This window comes from Moschus berezovskii, chromosome 28, assembly GCF_049115385.1.
Source record: "Moschus berezovskii isolate FMDL1 chromosome 28, NW_MosBer_1.0, whole genome shotgun sequence".
Lineage (NCBI taxonomy): Eukaryota > Metazoa > Chordata > Mammalia > Artiodactyla > Moschidae > Moschus > Moschus berezovskii.
This window is the reverse complement of record NC_142487.1, coordinates 27,649,254-27,670,987: the sequence shown is the minus strand read 5'-3', so window position 1 is coordinate 27,670,987 and position 21,734 is coordinate 27,649,254. Positions and strand designations below refer to the sequence as shown.

Sequence of the window (21,734 nt, the reverse complement as noted above, 5' to 3'; positions counted from 1 at the left end):
GCCTGACCAGCCACAGTCTGTGGGGTCCAAAGAGACAGACACAACTGAGAAACTAAGCACAGCACAGCACAAACTATAATATCCAAACGGATTATTGATTAACAGAAAATTTGGGGCAGGAAATGGCAGAAGTATTTTTCAATTTAAAAGCAATTACATTTCAGAAACAATTAAAATGTAATTCAAAGATTAAATTTATAAGAAACTTTCTAAGACTATATACAGTATTCATAATAGAGAACTGTAACTCTAAATACATACTAGATGTTTAGAAATATTTACTGGTGGCTTAATGAAGCAAGGTTTTCTCAGTCTCCACACAAAGGCAAGAAAGATGTTAAGTATCTTCTTTTCCCAAACCCCAGATTTAAGAAAAACCCATTGAAAAGCAAAATCTAAGTTTTCTCAAATGACTCACTGGGATAAAGACCACATCAAGTTCACTGAAAAGGAAAATTTATCTACAGTTTTTACCCCAGCTCTCCTCTAATAAATAAGCAAATAAGCCCACTTAGAACTGTAACCTACATGTTACTGGGCATGAAGTGACTAAATCGTGCCACTCTGAAGCATTGCTGTGCTGAAAACAGGAGTTTAATGACACATGAAGTATCACAGAGTGTTCGTACACACAAAAAATTGTTTTCAGTGCCTACACAACAAGAAATCAAATTTCAAAGTATCTTTAAAAACTACTCCCATGATCAGAGTGTGCAAATTTGGTGAATTCTATAGGGTATACAATTCCCAGAAAGACTACAGAGCCTTAAAAAAAGCTTAGGTTAGAAAAATATAAAATAAATACAACTAACGTTTATATAGTATTTACTCTGTTCAAGGCACTAGTCAAAGTGTTTAATACATATTAAATAATTTAATTTTTAAGTAAGCTTTGTAGTTATTATTGTTATTATCATAATATAAAAGAAGAAATTGATGAATACACTTTAATTTGTTCACCCAAACACACAAATATGAAATTATTACAGTAGATCTATTTAGCAGTATGGTACTTTACTTCTAAGTGTAAGTGTGGGTGCTGAGAATTTACTGATCTGATAGGAACTATGTGTTTATATTTTTAAGTCACATTTTGATCAGTAAAGATACTATGAACAAAATACGCTCCAAAAAGGGTCATACTGACTTCAGTAAAAAAAGAACCAATTCTGATTTCACTTACCAGCTCTGCCCATTTTATCTGCTTCATACTGTTTATTCTTTGACCGTTTAATGACTCTCTCCTGGCTCTTGCTACCACATTGACCATTTCTCAGACTCTGTGGCGGCTGTGAAAATATGCCTGCAAACCTCCAACTTCGGGGAGCTAACTGACCACAGACCTCCGCTAATTGCTCTCTGAAATTCATTGCCACACTTGCTCCAGGACCAGGCTTCCCACAAGGGCTCCCAGCCAATCACCGTGCGCAGCAGGAATGACGTCACCGCAGGCCAAGGCCCTGCCCCTTCGGCCTTTCTTCCCTCCGCCCTCACTCAAGGTCAGGCTCAGACTGTGATTTGACACCTCTTTCAGCTTTTCCTGGCTCAATCACCATTTCTTTTTCCTCACAGACTTCTCCTCAGTAAAGTCATACACACAATTCTATCTTGGTATCTTCCTGCCAGAAGACCTAGATTAACACCAACATTATTTATTTATTTGCCTATTTTTTTCCCTTACATTTGCCTCTCAAATTTCCTTCCATCTTAGTAGAAACCTACAGCTTTCAGTACAGCTTGTATCTCCCATAACCAAAATATGTGTCTTTTTACCAGAGTGTTCCTTTGGGCTGTATATTCATCTTTGCTAAATAGATATTTCCGTGTTGTCACTGTTCAGTTGCTCAGTCATGCCCCTCTCTTTCTGGTTCCATGGACCGTAGCACGACAGGCTTCCCTGTCCTTCACTCTCTCCCAGAGCTTGCTCAAACTCATGTCCACTGAGTCGGTGATACCATCCAACCATCTCATCCTCTGCCATCCCCTTCTCCTCCTACCTTCTATCTTTCCCAGAATCAGGGAACTCTTTTCCAATGAGTTGGCTCTTTGCATCTTGTGGCCAAAGTATCAGAGCTTCAGCTTCCACGCAGGTGTCTCAAAAACACAAATTTCAAAAATTTTAAAAACTAAATGTATCTTGTCTCTTAAAAGGGATTCCTTAATCAGGTATAACAGTCACAGCTCAGTGTGAAAGACAGACATCCTGTCGGTATGTCAGGCAGAAAGGGACTTAATACAGGAAACAGGTGCTTACAGAATTCTGGAATAGCTGTGGACCTTCAACTATTTTGTTTCATTCCAGTTTTACACCACCTGAGCTGAAGTCCACAGATGAGGAGACACTGCTGGTCCTGCTAGCTCTGATTCACAAGGAGGGTGACCTGACACCTAAAGCTGGAGTCACCTGGTGCCGAAGTTGACATCCTGCAGATCCTGTTGGCCAGCTGCTATGGCCACAGGAAGGTGACTTCTGACTCACTTATGCTTTCCAAATCTCTTGAGAATATATCTAACTGGGAAAAACTAATTCACATACAGAATGCAGACTGCAAGGAAATCTGAGCAACACAGACTTCAGCTCGCTGAGGTTGAACTGATAGATGTTTAAATGGAGACTGAGAAGACCAAGCCATGTGTCTGCCAGGTAAACGGCACCAACGTCTACCCAGTCACCGAAGGCAGAAAACGGGGGTCGTGGAAGATTCCTTTCTCTTCCTCACTCTGTTCATGACTGATCAGGAGTCTCCCCGCAGCAAAACAAGTGCTGGCTGACCTCTGGTCTTCACGGACTCTTATTTGGGCAACTGTTATAGTAGTTTGGGATTCCGCGTGGCATTAGTGGTAAAGAACCTGCCTGTCAATGCAAGAGACATAAGAGACGCAGGTTCGATCCCTGTAAGGAAGATTCCCCTGGAGGAGGGCATGCCAACCCACTCCAGTATTCTTGCCTGGAGAATTTCATGGACAGAGGAGCCTGGCAGACTATGGTCCATAGGGTGGCAAAGAGTCGGACATGACTGAAGCAACTTAGCGCGCACACACACACACACAATAGTATCTTAGTAGTTTTCTGTATTCAGGAAATAAGTGGAGTAAGCAACACTGCACTTCTTCTAGTCAGAAATTTCAGAAAGTTTACACGCTAATGTAAACTCTGCAACTTCAAGAAGTCAGTGAGTTTTCAGTGCTTTCCAAAATTCTTTGACCTTTTATTCTGCAGGAGGAATAACATTTACATCTAAAAATAGTAGTCTGTGTAGCACAGTTTGTTAAATTCTTCTCTTTAGCAATGTTTCATATTTATTGTTGCAAAATGTAAAACAAGGACTATGCTCAGAGGAGAAATATATTATGATTAACTCAATTTTGTGTGTACTTAGAAAACAGAAATATGCAATAAATTTTCAAAAATACCATTAATAGGTCTAGCATTGCTGGTTGTATTTCTTTTGACTTCTATAAAACTAACCCCTGTCAGACAATTAAAATTCCTCCTTGGGATGACAAAATGTTACCTTTCCAGCATGATTAACCATATAATCAAGGTTTTAAAAAATCTACATCAAGTAATTGAATTTGAGATTTTTAAATGTATATGGTTTTCTTGGATTTCAATGTGATTAAAATGCCTATAAAGTAAATCTTTTTTTTTTTTTTGGTGAAAAGCCAAAATAAACAGAGTTTTATCTTCAATACTAAGTTTACCTATTATATAATTATATATATAATATATATAACAATTTTACAACATAATGATGACCATGCGTTCACAGACACAGGCAAAGTGCATCATAAGCATGGGGAATAGACTAGACTCAAGAGAAACTCTCTAGAATGCAGGCAATATTACATCGAATTTTGACTGCAATGAAGTTTCCACGAAGGAGAATAGTGACAAGTGAGTTTTTTAAGGAGAAAAAGAAGAGTCAGACACACCGGCAGAAATGAAGGTATTTTACAAGTGATTTCATGTAGGGATTTCTTAGAAAGATTGACAAGTCAACGGTTCTGAATTTTCAGCCTTAGGAACTGGAACAGCCGTGTCAGCAAGAGAAGCAGCGTGCATAAAGTCAACAGTTGACTCAGGAAGTTTATACAGAGTTGACCATTTATGCTTAAATATTCAGCAGATGTTTTTCCTATTACTTGCTTATTAGGTATTTCAGCACTCACACAAATCCAAAATGGGAGAAGGAAAGAATTTTCATGTAATTCGGATATGCTGCTTGTAAACGTGTGCATGTTTGTGTGCTTAATCACCAACTCTTTGCCGCCCCATGGACTTAGCCTGCCAGGCTCCTCTGTCCAGGGGGATTCTCCAGGCAAGAACACTGGCGTGGGTTACCATGCCCTCCTCCAGGGGATCTTCCCAACTCAGGGATCGAACCCAGGTCTCCCACATTGCAGGCAGATTCTTTACTGTCTGAGCCACCAGGGAAGCCCAAAATAAGTTTCAAAGTCAAGGCAATTAATGCTAGCTGCTGTGATAGGTAACACCAATATTTTGGCAGCTTAACACAGTAATAATTATTGCTTGCTTGTATCAAGGTTCAGTGTAGTTGGTGGGCCAGGGCATGGATGGAGTTGGAGATGTGAGTTGTGTTCTGTGCAGTCGTTCAGAGACCAGGGTCCTTCATAGTATGTTAGAACATCTATGTTCTAACATCTGTAACATGAAGCTTCAGAGACATTCTAGAGTCATCCACAAGGAGATGTGAGGGAAAACGTGTAGAATCTTACGAAGGAGATAACACTCACTTCTACACACATTCCTTTAGTTAGGATCTGGCCCCACCCAATTTCAGTGATGAAAGATGTTAATTTAACTCAGTGCTCAGGAATCATACTTAACGTTGCCTCTGTCACCAAAGGGAAAGAAGATAAAGCCCTTACCTAAGTCACTGAAGATTTTAACTTTGAAATAAGTACTTTTTATTGTCCCTTATTATCAATAGCCACAAACTCTACGGAGATAAAACCAAAAGTAGTCATGGCAAGAAAAAATACTATATAAAATTTCATAACCTGGAGTTTAAATTTGAAAAGTAACTTCTTCACAATCTTTCAAAACATTCAGAAATTCTGATGTATAGCTAGCGTTCACTCATCTCGGCTTGAATAAATAGTTACCAAGGAATGTGTGAAGCCTATTTAGAAGCCTTCAGTTAATGAAGTAGGTTTGTTGTTTAGTCACTAAGTCGTGCCTAACTGTTTTGCAATGCCATGGACTGTAGCCCACCAGGCGCCTCTGTCCATGGGATTTCCCAGGCAAGAATACTGGATCAGTTTGCCATTTCCTCCTCCTGATTCAGGGATTGAACCTGTGTCTCCTGCATTCGCAGGCAGATTCTTTACCACTGAGCCACCTGGGAAGCTCCAATGAAGTAGACAGACTGTCTTAAAAAAAAAACCCTGAATTCCAAATTCTCCTCATCTTAGCCAACACTTGTTATCTTTTCTTTTTTGGATAACAACCATCCTGACAGGTGTGAGATGATACTTCATCACAGTTTTGATCTGCATTTCCCTGATGATGAGTGTTGCTGAGCACCTTTTCCTATATCTGGTGGCAATTGCTAGGTCTTCTTGGGAAAAATATCTGTTCAAGCCCTTTGCCTATTTTTTAATCAGGTTTTTAATTTAGCTTTTTTGCTATTCAGTTACATATTTTGTATATTAATCCTAAGTCAGATAGATGGTTTGCAAATATTTTCTCCCATTTTATAGATCGTCTTTTTGCTCTGTTGATTATTTCCTTTACTGTTCAGAAACTTTTCAGTTTGATGTAATCCCACTTGTCTTTTTGGTTTTGTTGCCTATAATTTGGCTATCAATTCCAAGAAATCATTGCCAAGACTGCTGCCAAGGAATTGCTGCCCAAAGGGTATAAACTTTCAGTTATGCAAGACGAACAAGTTTTAGAGATCTGCTATACAACACAATGCTTGTAGTTAATAGTACAAAATTGTGCACTTTAAAATATATTACATGAAGCTCACATTAAGTGTTATCACACATATTAAAAAAACACAAAAGAATACAAGGAAATTTTTGGAGGTTATGAATATGCTGAGTACCTTGACTGTGATATATCATGGAGATACATGCATATGTCTAAACTCATTAAAATGTATACCTTAAATATGTGTAAGTTTTGTATTTCAATTACACCTTAATAATGCTTAAAAAACCTGAGTGTTGCCTGGCTATTGTTCTTTTTCTGAGTTCAAAGTAATCGTTGTTTACATTAATACTATATGGTTTTTAAATGTCATAAGTAAAAATAAAACTTTTCCAGCTATGATAAAAAGAAATTCTGCAATGGAGAAATAGCTGATCTTAGTGCACAAGAAATGAACTCCTTCTGAGCCCTGGTATAAACCGTAACTGCCTATCTAGTCCTTGCATCCACAGCATAGTCTCCTGTATTATTAAATATTCTGTGTGTCAGCTGTCTCAAACTGACACGTGACTGCCTTTCTTCTCGATTCAGAGAAACTGAGAGGGAAAATAAAATTGAGAGGTTTTTTTTTTTTTTTTTTTGCTGTGCAGCAAAGCAAATCAGACATATGTAAACATATACCCCCTCTTTTTTGTATTTCCTTCCCATTTTGGTTACCATAGAGCATTAGGGAGAGTTCCCTGTACAAAAAAAAAGAAAGGCAGTGCATCTAATTCAGGAACACACACACACATCCCTCCTTTAAGCAGGATAAACCTGGGTGCCTCGGGATGGCTTGTTGTGATCTCAGAGAATGTCCTCTGGCAACCAAGTTGCTTTCCCTGAGAATGTGAAGAGGGAAGTTTAGTCTCTCACATACTGGTGGCTGCAGGACTCCCCAGGCTTCTGCCTCTGAATTGAGGTTGCCATCAGTTTGTGTCTCTGGACCATCGCGGGTGTCTCAGACTCCACTGGACTCGGATTGGTCAGAAGGAAGCAGAGGAGGAGCCACTCTGAGCATTTTTTTTTTTCCTTCACACACCATAAAAATCAGCAGCAGCTTCTGACACTCAAAGCAACGCTTCAGATTGGAAACCGGTACCTCTGCCAGGCAGCTGATGAGAGCTTGCGCACAGAGAGCCGGCTCCCAGCCGTAGCGCAGCCCCAGGCAAATTATTCTGCAAAGACCTGCATGCGTCCGACTGAAGTTGAACTGGAAGCGAGAACAAAAAAGCAAGCGGCAGGCTCGACGGAGAAGGAGCATCTTGCAGCCTGAGATTTCCAAGTGATGCTGAGCAGAGCCGCTCCTGAAAGAGACTGAAAACTTCCTTTCCAGCTCCGGGGCATGGGACGTTTATCCACAGCAGGCATGCCACTCTCGGCCGCCTAACTTTCGTTTCGGGCAAGTCAGGACTGGAGAAAGTCGCCGGGGCTGCCGGACCCGGGAGGTTCAGCCAGTCCAGAGGGGACCTGAATCCGGGATGAACTCTACCCAGCCCCACGGAATGCACACCTCTCTGCACCCCTGGAACCGCAGCGCCCACGGACTGCACGGCAACGTCAGTGAGCCCCTGGCAAAAGGCTCCTCGGACGGGGGCTGCTACGAGCAGGTCTTCGTCTGTCCCGAGGTGTTTGTGACTCTGGGGGTCATCAGCCTGTTGGAGAATATCCTGGTGATTGTGGCCATAGCCAAGAACAAGAATCTGCACTCACCCATGTACTTTTTCATCTGCAGCCTGGCTGTGGCTGACATGTTGGTGAGCGTTTCCAACGGGTCGGAGACCCTTGTCATCACCCTGCTGAACAGCACGGACACGGACGCGCAGAGCTTCACGGTGAATATTGACAATGTCATCGACTCGGTGATCTGCAGTTCCCTGCTTGCCTCGATCTGCAGCCTGCTGTCGATCGCGGTGGACAGGTACTTCACCATCTTCTATGCGCTCCAGTACCATAGCATCATGACGGTGAGGCGGGTGGCGGTCATCATCAGCGCCATCTGGGCGGCCTGCACGGTGTCGGGCGTGCTGTTCATCCTTTACTCAGACAGCAGTGCGGTTATCATCTGCCTCATCACCGTGTTCTTCACCATGCTGGCCCTCATGGCGTCTCTCTACGTCCACATGTTCCTCATGGCCAGGCTCCACATTAAGCGGATCGCGGTCCTGCCAGGTACCGGCACCATCCGCCAGGGCGCCAACATGAAGGGGGCGATCACCCTGACCATCCTGATCGGGGTCTTCGTCGTCTGCTGGGCCCCCTTCTTCCTGCACCTGATCTTCTACATCTCTTGTCCCCAGAACCCATACTGTGTGTGCTTCATGTCTCACTTTAACTTGTACCTCATCCTGATCATGTGTAACTCCGTCATTGACCCTCTGATTTATGCCCTGCGGAGCCAAGAACTGAGGAAAACCTTCAAAGAGATCATCTGTTGCTCTTCCCTAGGTGGCCTCTGTGATTTGCCTAGCAGATATTAAATGGGGAGAAACGTGATGCTAAACATAAGCTTAAGAGACTTTCTCCTTCTCATGTGTACCATCTGAACAGTCTGTATCAGCCACAGCTTTTTCTTCTGTGTAGGGCATGGATTGAGAAATGCTATTGTATCTACTGAAGTTTGTGATTTTTCCTGATGTGAAACACTGCCCAGTCTCGGGGTATTTTTACTGTCATGCTACTTTCTGGCTCTAAAATGTGAATCCACATCACAGGTTACAGGCACTATGGATTTATAAAAAAAAAAAAAAGGAAAAAAAGTCCTTATGAGGAGTTTAACAGTGTTTCCTTCTTGAGATTTACAAGGATGTGACACTTTGCTTGTTTTTGTAACATGGAAATCACAGCTTCACTAAATATATTCTAATAAGTGTTTTTTTTATGTTATACTTTACAACACTGAAGTATAAAAATTTGATTCTAGCATTTAGGGGAGAAATATTGAGAACAGATTGCTTAATCATAAAAAAACAAGCTGAAATTTCAGGCAATTTAATAAGACTTGCTCATTCATTCTCCCTGTGCAGAAGTTGAAGCTTCTACTCGGAGAAAAATAGTTACTTAAAAAAAATAAAATAAAAAGGAGGGGGGATATTTTGAGTTAGAAAACTATGTGTTTCTCAGAGACAGAGAGATTAATTTGCTCAAGCAAAGAGTCTGATATTCCTCACAGGCAATTCAGTTTGGGATTAAAAAAAAAAACAAACAGCAGCTATGAGGATCCAAGTGTTCTGGGAAATCTAAGTTAACAAGGCAAGCTAAACTTCCTGATATCAAACTGTGTACAGCCGCCCCTAATAAAGACAGAGAACAAGGGCTTCCTGTCCCTTTAACCAGGGCCCCAGAGCCTGCTGAAATGTCCAGAACAGGTGACGCCCCACTGAGATCTGACTTCTGCTCCCTAAAGAACTACACAATTCATGCTGAGTTCTTTCACTTTCCACATGCAAGTGGCTTACTATTTCCCTATTATTTATTTTTTGAACTGGAGTTTACGTACTCATTAGCAAGGATTTTAGCTTTGAAGACTAAATCTATAGCATAAGGATTTTAGGCAATATTTGTAAAAATCTAAAAAAGGGAACTCTTGGTGCTAGAATGTTATAAATAAGGAAAAAAGCATGACCTGAACCCCAGAGGACATCATGACATAAACTAGCCTTCCACAACTATATTTTAGAGAGAAATACTTGCTTTGCTCCAAAATAATGCCACAGATTTGGCTGCTGAACAATAAAATCTGTACTTTCCAATTTGCATGTATTTTGAGAAATTTACCAGTGAATTACCTTTTGATTTACTTTATAGTCTCCTCAGACGCTCTTGGGCAGAGATAACATGACACGGTACTGCTTAATTCAAATTTCTAAATGTTTTGCATATTGACAGCAAGTCCTGAGCAGCACTTTCAGTACTGTCGAGGAAACACTACTTTAAAATATAATAGTAAGATTAAAGCTTACACGTGAAAGGTGATACTGAAGCCTGATTCACTGCAACACCTCCATTCTGACATAAGAATGTGTGAGGCTTTAAATTATGTTTAAACAGAACCCCGCACTGTGGCAGGACGCAGTCGGCGTTGCTGTCTCTGCTCCTCTCCTGTCCATTCTTTCATGTGATTGTGAGGAGTCCCGGAAACTGGAGACGCAGAGGAGAACTAGAAACATACCCCACCTTCTGTGGGGGCTGTCCTTCAGTCCACTCTGTTTCTCCAGCCAGGGTCATTTCAGATGCCGCCCGGTCCACTGAGAACCAGCCCACTTCTGCCGCTGACAGGAAATCAGCCTCCCGCATCTTGACTCTCACACCTCCTCCCCCGAGCAGTCTAGAGGGACGGGTGAGTGTTGGTCGAGACCGAGACCCGAGTGCCCGGCCCGCCCCCTCCGTGCCGGGGGCCCAATATCAGGCTTCTGTTTCTCTAAGTGCTGAGACTACGCCTTCCTCATTTTTCCCTGTTCTCCAAACATTCCTCTGTGATGTGACTTCTTCTTTCTCCAGTAAAACCAAGATTCTCCCATTATCCCTCAAAGTCCGTAGTTTACATTACGGTTCATTCTTAAGTATTGTACATTCCATGTGCTGTGGCAGACAAGTCATTGGCAATTGTTTCACTGCATGAAGAATCCTCTGGGTTCCACCTACTCCCCCCTCCTTCCCTCCTACCCACTGGCTACCAGTGACCTTTTTACTGTTGCAATAATTTCTTGCCTTTTCCAGAATGCCCTATAGTTGAAACCATACACTATATAACCTTCAGATTGGCTTCTTTCACTTGATAATATGCATTTAAGATTCCTTCAGATATTTTTATGGCTTGGTAGCTGATTTCTTTTTGGTATTGAATAGTATTTCACTGTATGAATGTAATATAGTTTATCTATGTGCCTACAGAAGAACATCTTGGTTGCTTCCAGATTTTGGCAATTGTGAATAAAGCTGCTACAAACACTTGTGTGTGGACATGTCTTTATTTTATACCAAGGAGCAGGAATGAACCTGGCTTCAGTATAAATACTGTGATGTATGTATTTATCCTTTAATATTTTGCTAAGGGGGCTTATTAGCATTTAGAGTATGCTGGTCAGGGGTATATATTCCAAATGTAACTGGTATGCAGCATCAGATGCCTTTATTGAAATTTTCACCAGAATTCAATGAAGTATAAAGCCTATTAGAAATAATTTTTTCATTGGTGATAGAGGTGATTTTTCAAGACACTGATTTAAAAAGTCAAATAACAATTGCCGTAACTTGCATGAACAAGGTTTGTATCCTGCACTTTTGTTCACCTGGCAGGTAACCACCATGACTCTGGGCTGCATATAGTCATCAACTGCTTCAGAAAAAAAGTCTTTGTTGCCCAAACTAAATATTTTGAAATTACTAAAACATTTTTGAAGAATTATTTAATAACATGTAAATAAGTACCGACTTCTGTTTTGTGTTACAAGGAATACACAAAAAAGAATATTTAATATGATACCAACTATCTGAAGTGCCAGCAATACACTTACATGCCTCCTGCATACTACTTCCCACTCCAGTGTTCTTGCCTGGAGAATCCCAGGGACGGGGGAGCCTGGTGGGCTTCCGTCTATGGGGTCACACAGAGTCGGACACGACTGAAGTGACGCAGCAGCAGCAGCATACTACCTCCAGTAACTCAGGAACAATCAGTACTCAGTATTCTTGGGCGACAATATGAAGAAGCTTGTTTACTTTCTTTACTGAGGGTGTTTCTATTATGTAAATTTCCTACAATGAACATATTTTAATTATTAGTTTTTCAGAAGTACACATAAGCATTCCAACAAAAAGGTGTTGATGACAGTGTAATTGCCAAAAAAACCAATGATTTGTGGAGCAAGAGTAGATATAAGAGAAGTTAGTTTTGAGCCAGAACAGATATTAGATATCATCTCATCTAACCCTCTAAGACTCAGAGAGACTGTCTGACCTCACTTGTGAAATCATTGGCAGCATCAAAACTTAAGAGCCAGTTCCTGACTCTGGGTTTTCCTGCATCAAATTTATGAGCCTCCTTCTATAGACAAGGACAGTTTCCTCAATCACATAATCTATGGCTGAATTATGGTTGCTGCTGCTGCTGCTGCTGCTGCGTCACTTCAGTCGTGTCCGACTCTGTGTGACCCCATAGACAGAAGCCCACCAGGGTCCCCCATCCCTGGGATTCTCCAGGCAAGAACACTGGAGTGGGTTGCCATTTCCTTCTCCAATGCGTGAAAGTGAAAAGTGAAAGTGAAAAGTGAAAGTGAAAAGTGAAAGTGAAGTCGCTCAGTCGTGTCTGACCCTTAGCGACCCCACGGACTGCAGCCCACCAGGCTCCTCCATCCATGGGATTTTCTAGGCAAGAGTACTGGAGTGGCTTGCCATTGCCTTCTCCGAATTATGGTTACAACACTTTTTAGCTGTGAGATTTTGTTGGGTGAGCTTTCTCTCTTTTCAAAGGAGAAAAGACAATTATAAGATCAAAGATTAAAGCTCAACACAACAGTGCCCAATAAATATAGGCACTCAAAAATAGTGATTATTAGGACATTTAGGAATACCAAGTATACGAACAAACTCATGGAAGAATGAAGACTTATCAGTTTTGCTCTCTCTCAGCATTATTAGAAAATACACATATGCCTTGGGCCTAATTATCTGTTTTCTTAAACTATCTTTGAAGAACTTCCCTGGTGATCCAGTAGTTAAGAGTCCATGTACCTAATGCAGGGAGCCCAGGTTCGATCCCCAGTCAGGGAACTAGATCCCACATGCTGAAACTAAGACCCAATGCAGCCAAATAAAAAAATTTTTAAGCTACCTTTGATGGTTTTCTTGAATTTTAAAAAGTCAATTTTTTATCCTTAATAGTGCTAATTGTTTTAAAATTTGCAGTGCCACATTCAATACTGGAAAAGGCTAAATAGAAAGATAATATTCTAAACATGAAATAACCAATCAGTCCATTTCTTCAAAGATTAATTGATTAAACTTTATGCCATCAATTTGTGTTAGTAGAATAACATCATCTAAACTGATATTGTTGATATTAAATGTAAACCCTTTTTTAAAAAGAATCATAAGTGATAAAGTTATAGTCACATCTTGATGCTCAGTTATTAGTTTATCATGTATTGATCCAAGCATATGCTTGTGAATAAAAAGAGCACACAGCATTTGGACTAGGGGAGCACTGGGCTCAAATTTCATTTACCAGCTCCAGAACTGTGAGCAAGTTTCCTGAGCATCTGTAATCTAAACATTGAAATGAAGATAATATCCATCGCCTTATCACATGTGTGGGTGCTAAGACACTTTGGTTATTTCCAACTCTTTGTGACCCTATGGACTGTAGCCTGCCAGGCTCCTCTGTCCACGGGATTCTCCAAGAGAGAATACTGGAGTGGGTTGCCATGCCCTCCTCCAGGGTATCCAGAGACCCAGGGATCAAACCTGCGTCTCTGTCAACTCTTACGTCTCCTGTATTGGCAGGGGAGTTCTTTACACTAGCACCCCCTGGGAAGCCCCATCTTATCAATTCAGTTCAGTTGCTCAGTCGTGTCCAACTCTTTGCGACCCCATGAATCACAGCACACCAGGCCTCCCTGTCCATCACCAACTCCCGGAGTTATAGTTAATGACAAATACATAATCTATTGAAACGATCTGGTACTAAAGAGCTTGTCACTACAGGTATCTGTTATTCAAACTGTGCTTAAAAGGTTATCAGAGCTTAAACCCTATAAATTAAATTATGATATTCACTTGGCTAGCCTCATTGCCCTAGCATAGAGAGGCAAGAATCCATTCAAATCTGCTTTCACCATTTCATTTATTTCCCAAGTGAAGCAAGTAAAAATAAATCTCTGTCTTTATTATTTTAGGTATAAAGAAATTTTGAACACTCAAAAATAATTCAAGGCAGCTAGTGGGTGGATTTGGGCAGGAAGACACACGTTTTTTTCGATGGCTTCAGTACTATTCTAATTCTTGTGTTGAATCATGGTTTAATGTATACTTTATAAGGGCTTCCCATATGCTTCAAACTTAGAAATAAATGACATATAATCTTTTCTAAATTTTCAATATTTTAAGAAAATTAAATGAATACAGTGCATTTACTTTGTAATGTGCCTACTGAGAGGGAACGTATAAAACTATATTTGTATAATTCAAATAAAGGATTTCTAGCACAATTGAATGCTGCCACTTCAGGGAGGGGAAAAAAGAAGAGCTTTGATCTATGATCCTCATGGTTGAATTGGGTCCTGGGTTAATGAAGTTAGTAATCAGAATGTACTATTATTAACTGTGTTTTCACTGACAAGAAACACCTGGAAGCCCCTCAAATAGAGCCAAATGGAAGATTTCAGCAACTCAATCAGTGAACTATTCAGAGAGGTTTTGTATGGGGCTCAGCTGCTAATGACACTATTATGATCCGATTTCCAAACCTAACATTCTAAATGGTGTTAGAAATTTCACTTTTAAATTTAAACCAACATTGAATGAAATTTAAAAGTGAAAATGAAACAATAAATTTGGTCACAATTCCACTTGAGGGAAAAGAAAACACTTAGGCTAAAATTTTATCTGTGAAAAGTTTAACTCCTTAATTTAAAATACATTTTATTTGTAATGTTGAAGTTTCAAAATGACCCCATTAAGAAACAACACATGTGGGTTTTCTATAAATTTCACCGCATCCTGGGGATTTCATTTTACCAGGAAGAAAGCAAGAAGGCTTGAGAGTAATTGTTTTGTGACTTTTGTTTGTATATATTGAAAATTATGCTCCGGTCATAATTTGTACCTACCAGCTATGTTGCTGTCATTGTCGTTGTTTAGTCACTAAGTCATGTCTGACTCTTTTTGCCACCCCCATGGACTATAGCCCACCAGGCTCTTCTGTCCATGGAATTTTGCAGGCAAGACTATTGGTTGCCCTTTCCTACTCCAGGGGATCTTCCTGACCCAGCGATCAAATCTGCATCTCCTGCGTTGCAGGTGGATTCTTTAACACTGAGCCACCAGGGAAGCCCACCTACCAGCTACAGCTATTAGCTAATTACTGTCAATATCAGAAAGAAAACCTACGCATTTTTCACCTCTGCCAGACCTCTAATCTTCCCCTGTAAGCCATCACATCTCAACGTTCTACATCAATGTATTTTCACCTGAAACTCAATGTGGCTGAAACAAAAGCGTTCACTGACACAAACCTGACTTCTTTTTACTCTCTACGTTTTCATCGTTTCATCTCTCTCACAGGAACAGAAACTCAAAAGTTCAGTCACATTGTGCTTTTACTTCCAAGATTAAATGAAGCAAGTGAGACTTTGGAAAAACTTCAGGTTCGTGAAGCCTGACACAAGTGACTGGCCTGTGTCACTTCTTTCCATTTTCCTTCCCAAGCAAACTGGAAAGAAACCTACCTCATGGGTTTACAGTTCTTGTTGAACAAAACAGGAAGATAAGGACATGATTGGTTTATTTGGGTTTGGTGGGCTTTTTTTGAGAAACCTTCATAAAAACCAGGCTGGAAGTCTGGGAAATACATATAAATTTTTTAAATTGAAGTATAGTTGATTTATAATGCTGTGCTAGTTTCAGGTGGACAACAAAGTGATTCAGTAAAACAGATTTTTTTGGATGTTTTTTCCTTTATAGATTATTACAAGACAGGGAATATTGTTCCCTGTGCTATACCATAGGTCTTTGTTGCGTATCTATTTTATATACAGCAGTGTGTACCTATTATTGCAAACTCCTAACTTATCCCTCCCTCCCCTAATTTTTTCTTCTTTGGTAATCACAAATTTATTTTCTATGTCTGTATATCTAGCTCTACTTTATCAAATGGTCTTCCCCGGTGGTTCAGATGGTAAAGAATCCACCTGCAATGCGGGAGACCTGGGTTCGATCCCTGGGTTGGGAAGATCCTCTGGAGGTGGGCCTGGCAACCCACGTCAGTATTCTTACCTGGAGAATCCCCATAGACAGAGGAGCCTGGCAGGCTACAGAATCAGTTCGTTTATCATTTTTTTAGATTCCACATGTAAGTGATACAATATGATATTTGTCTTTCTCTAAGTTATTTCACTTAGTATGATCATCTTTAGGTCCACCCATGTTGCTGCAAATAGCATTATCTCATTCTTTTCTATGGCTGGGTAATATTCCCCTGAAGGATATACACGTAAATGTGACAGTCATGGGCAGGTGTAGAGACAGTGGAAGAGAAGGACGCGAGTGACTCCTCAATCTGCCTTGCATCCTGCAATCCCTTCCTTGCCTTGTCTCCTAACCTCGTGGAGCCTTCATCCACAACACTTGCACCAAAACTGCTCTTGCAAACAGAGCCAAGATGTTTCCAACGATTAAATCCAATGATCAGGTTTGGTGTGTTTTTTCTCCTGATTTCATTTAGACCAACACAAACTTTAACTTGTAGATCACTTCCTCTTCCTTACTGTATTTGACTGACAGGTCAGCAAAACCCTTGGTTTTCCTCCTACCTCAAAAGTATCTTCTCAATCTCTTTTCCAGATTCTTCCTTTTTTCCCCCAAACCCCTAAAAGCAGAACCCTCCATAACTTAGTATTTAGTACTGTTCTCTTCTCTTTGGTCATTTCAACCAGTCTCAAAGCATTGAATAGTGATAGACTATTCTGAAGGCCCCCCAACCATATATCTTCAATTTAGATCACTTCAACTATTTTCTGAACATCTACGCTTGGCTTGAAACATGTATATTACCGTATGTGAAACAGATCACCAGCCCAGGTTCAATGCATGAGGCAGGGTGCTCAGGGCTGGTACACCGGGATGACCCTGAGGGATGGGATGGGGAGAAAAGTGGGAGGGGGGGTTCAGGATGGGGAACACATGTACACCCATGGCTATACATTCATGTCAATGTATAGCAAAAACCACCACAATATTGTAAAGTAATTAGCCTCCAATTAAAAGAAATAAATTTAAAAAAATAAAAAAACAAATTCTGTCTTAGTTGAGGCTACTCTAATAAACTACCATAGACTGGATGGCTTAAACAACAGACATTCATTCTTCACAGTTCTGGATGCTGAGAAGTCGAAGATAACAGTTCCTGCTGAGAACATCCTTCTTGGTTGCAGATGGCTCCTTTCTACCTGTGTCATCTCATGGAAGAGAGAGAAAGAACTAGCCCACTTCTCTGTTTATAAGGACACTAATTCCATCATGGAAGCTCTGCTTTCACGATCTATTTACCTCCCAAAGACCCCATCTCTAAATACCTCCACACGAGGACTCCACTATATGAATTTTGCATGCATACCTGCTCAGTTGCTAAGTCGTGTCTGAATCTTTGCAACCCCATGAACTGTAGTCTACCGTGTTCCTCTGTCCATGGGATTTCCCAGGCAAGAATACTGGGGTGGGTTGCCATTTCCTCCTCCAGGGGATCTTCCCGATCCTGGGATCGAACCCCCATCTCCTGCATTGGCAGGCAGATTCTTTATCTCTGAGCCACCTGGGAAGCACAACACAAACCAAAGCAGATCCTAAACTTCCAAGTCTATTTTGAACCCTAGTTTGTCTACCTAAGATGTCTCCTTTCACTGCTAAGCCAACATCAGATAATGACAACTGGGTCCCTCCACTCGATCAGACCAAAATCTCTGAAGTCAGCACTGGAGTCACCACTAATTAATTTCTCTTTGTCTTACACCACCTTCTGGACCCATCAGGATATATTATTGGCCTTATCATTAAAATATATACAGTAACTTCTCCCTAGTACGTATCCTGGAGCACATCTGTAAAAAGAGCTCAGTAGATATTTGATGAAAAAATGAAGGAATGTATAAAAATAGTAGGAAAAAAGCTAGGACTGGACGCCCTGTTATTATCCTAGCAGTATTTAAGGGGTTCCGTGCTTTGTGTGTGTGCTTAGTTGTGTCTGACCCTCTGCGACCCCGTGGACTGTAGCCCGCCAGGCTCCTCTATATCTGTGGGATTTCCCAGGCAAGAATACTGGTATGGGTTGCTTTTCCTTCTTCAGAGGATCTTCCCAACCCAGGGACAAAACCTGGGTCTTCTGTTTTGCAGGCAGATTCTTTACCATCTGAGCCACCAGGGAAGCCCTACTTAAGGGGTTAGTTAACAAGGAAAAGGTCATGACGTCATAATCACAGGGGTAAAAGAAAAACTACAAAAGGAGATACAATTAAAGTCAAGGGAGGAGGGAGTTTAAGGGACAAGTTGTCCATCATTTCAGTAAAGGTAGACATGAAACGCTGTTCAGCAACGTTTTCAACTAGAAATCTAGTGTATTTAATTTGAGAATAGAATTGCAAAGATGATGATGGTTTTGTCGACAAGATGGAAAAACAGAAGGCCCGAGAGGAAAAGCGAATACTGACGCAGATACAGATGTTTTTCTTCTCGCATAAAGTAGGAGAGAGCGAGGGGTCTAGAAACAGCACAGCCTCTATTATCAAGCTGTACACAAGAGAACAGGGCACGTGCAGTCAAGGGACAATTTCCTCAGATGGACTCGCTTCAGTCAAGGAAGAGCCTACGCAGGGACAAAGAACCAACACAGACTACCAGGCTGAAAACTCTGAATATTTACCCAAAACTCTCAGTAGTACAGCTAAATCATTTTCTCATGATTTTCCGTAAATGGTTGCCTTTTCTTCTGAGTCTTTTTTTTTCTTCTAGTTACACCAAGAAGTAACTGTGAAGAGCTCTATTTCAGAACTGTACATTCCCAATCTTCAGGAGGTGAACCTCAGAGGGAAAGTGACCAGCTGAGTGCCCATCTGGGATCAGCGACTTTAGTAAGATCTGGGCAGACTCACCCTTTTCTGTGCAGAGCTAACATCCCTGAGGACGAGCCCATCATTCCTGGCTGGAGTGAATGTCTCTCTGACTCAGGACGGCCAGCCTACATATCAAACCGGAGAGCTGAGCCCAGCTGCCAGGGACAGTAAATTTCAGGACCCTTCAGAGGCTGCGGAAATCGCCTGCTGCTCTGTATCTTCTGCAGAAAACGGAGGATCAGCCTTCTCAGGCACTGGTGCGAACCAATGCGACTGCAAGAAATGCATGAGAAAGTGAGGATATGTCGGCAAGCGCACACGCACACGCGGCCAGGCGTGCAGAAGGCAGCACTTCGATAAGATCCTAGCTTACCTGCCCTTTTACTAAAATCCTCCCCCAGATGAAAGCAGAAGGCTCAACACATAACCACACCCGACAAGCACTGATGGGCGTCATCACTTCCCATCTCTTCCTCTGTTATCACAGAGACGGCCTCCGCTGACGTCACCTGACATCATGAGGCTGCTTGTGTTTGCTTGATTTATCCATTTTGACACTTTGGTAATTGGTCCTGCATTATATTGCTACATTTTGTATTTAGATATCTTGCTAAATACATAATGCATTTATTGTAAACATTTGAAAATACGATCTCACCTTCATGTAATTACTTTAGATAAAAGGAAGTTAATCAAATTCAGAGAGACTGAAATTAAGTTAAACACTGAATATTAAGGAAGGCTTCATCTTTAAAGGAAAATATGAAAGAATGTCTACAGAAAATTCTAAAGTACACTATTGAATGCTGTTGTTATTTATTCCCTAAGTCATGTGTGACTCTTTTGTGACCCCATGGACTGTAGCCTGCCGGGCTCCTCGGTCCATGCAGTTCTCCAGGCAAGATAACTTGAGTGAGTTGCCATTTCCTTCTCTAGAGGATCTTTTCCACCTAGGATGGAATCCACATTTGCTACATTGGCAAGCAGATTCTATACAGCTGAGTCACTAAGGAAAACCCTATACTACTAAATACACATACACAGATTGGTGTTCAGAGGTGTGGAAAATGGGCCAGTTGAGACGAGTTTATTTCATTTAAATCAGTAATTTCCCGAAATGGGGTTGCTAACCATTACATTACTTACTTACATTACATAACCTGTCCTGCTATTCATGGATACATTGAAATGTTTTGTCATTACCTTCAAAACAAGAGTAAACAGGTTGTGAGGAGAAAGTTCCTAAGAAGCCTAGTTAGCAGAGGTGGTTCATTGATATCGCAGGTCTGGGAGAAAGTGCCAGCTGGGGATTTATAAACCAGGCAGCTTCCATTTTTTAAAAAGTGACTTATTAAGAGGAAGAAGGATCAATTAGCCATCACAGCAGCCCACCATTTTTTGAAACAAGTCACACATATCAGTGAGTAGCCAGAGAATGAGTAGAAAGGCACATATCACTCGGCAGGAAGCACCATAGTGGGAGAATTAATTGAAAATGTCAAGGAACTTTATGAATCAAGGCTATGTGGATTAATTTAACATAAGGATGGAGGAAACGGGGGATGCCAGATCTTAATTTGATGATTCTAGAAACGAGGGGTTGGACACTTTAGAGCAACAAAAGGCAGAATGTGGCACGCGAGGGTTGCTTATTGTATGTGACAAATAGGATGTCATTGACCAGCGCTGCTCTTGGCCTAACGGCCACATCCTCCAATTACCCAATCATTCTGGGCTTCAGAGTTGGCACTGGTCCCTTCGGAGAGCAAGGCAGATCAGTGCAGAGTTCCCTTAACCTACACAAGAGTCTCTGCAGGCTATTCCTGGCCATCACCATACCAGGCTCTTCCTTCCTGTTTTCCTCTCCTTTGCAAAGATAGTATAAACCCACTGGGACATGTTTCTCTTTCCATTGTGTTTGTTTCTTTCTTGGTTTTTCACGGAAACATAGATGATAAAAATGGTCCTTTCTAAGCAAGGGTTCATTTGAAGAGACCCTGATGCTGGGAAAGATTGAAGGCAGGAGGAGAAGGGGGAAACAGAGGATGAGATGGTTGGATGGCATCACTGACTCGATAGACATGAGTTTGAGCAAGCTCTGGGAGTTGGTGATGGACAGGGAGGCCTGGCATGCTGCTGTCCATGGGGTCGCAACGAGTTGGACTCAGTTGAGCGACTGAACTGAACTGACTGAAAAGGGCTATTTATTTAGAAACACCAGGGTGCTTACCAACAATATTCCTTTACCATTGTTTTCAGGTAAAATATTTATCATCCAGGAAAGGACAGCTGGATGCCTGTGAAACTTTACTTTTTAAAAAGTGCTCTGTACTCACAGTTCCCAGTACATCATGAAAAGGGGGGAAACATTTTTACGGCAGCCATAGACCATTCTCTGCCCCAAGAGATGATTCTCTCAATATCCCAGTCCTTCCCTAGGAGGCCAAACTTTCGTAGCACTTTCTGAAAGTGTTACATCGTGTTGTGAAACAGTATTTGAAAGATCTTTGCCATGAAGGACCTGGATTATTTTATGAGTGTGTTGTAATTCTGTAGGATCTTGCCTTCATCCAATAACCAGAGAAAATCTTCATTCAGGACACTCCAATAAGTTGGTACCAACTCCATGCCTGGCAAATTTTATTTATTTAAGTTTTAAAATGATAAATAGGCAAATTCAGCATCCGGAAGATTTAAAGATCCTCAGTTTACAAAGAACAATGGGTGAGCATGCTGGCCGATGTTGTTCCTGCCGTGAGGTGCCTTCTGCTACAGCCATCTCTCCCTTGGATGTCTTTATCCCTTCACATCTTTTTATCCCAAGTCATTCTTCTCTTATCAAGTTCAGATCTTTTCTAGCCAGTCTCCTTCTGTTAATCCAGGCCACCTGTAATATTCTCTGGGAAATTTTGTTATCATTAGATTCTTCTTGAGATTTTTTCATCTAACTTATTCCATGAAAAAATGCAAAA

The 21,734-nt window shown here is 41.2% G+C and overlaps 1 protein-coding gene across 1 annotated transcript; it reads left to right on the top strand.

The window, feature by feature from the left end:
- The first annotated feature begins 7,044 nt into the window (after window positions 1-7,044).
- MC4R (melanocortin 4 receptor) lies at window positions 7,045-10,661 on the top strand. The gene has a single exon (XM_055417469.2). It carries the CDS (start codon window positions 7,423-7,425, stop codon window positions 8,419-8,421), a length of 999 nt encoding a protein of 332 aa, XP_055273444.1. The 5' UTR covers window positions 7,045-7,422; the 3' UTR covers window positions 8,422-10,661.
- Window positions 10,662-21,734: the final 11,073 nt, after the last annotated feature.

What these genes read in the sequence shown, in the direction of transcription:
- MC4R (XM_055417469.2), top strand. Translation starts at nt 7,423, where the DNA reads ATGAACTCTACCCAGCCCCACGGAATGCACACCTCTCTGCACCCCTGG.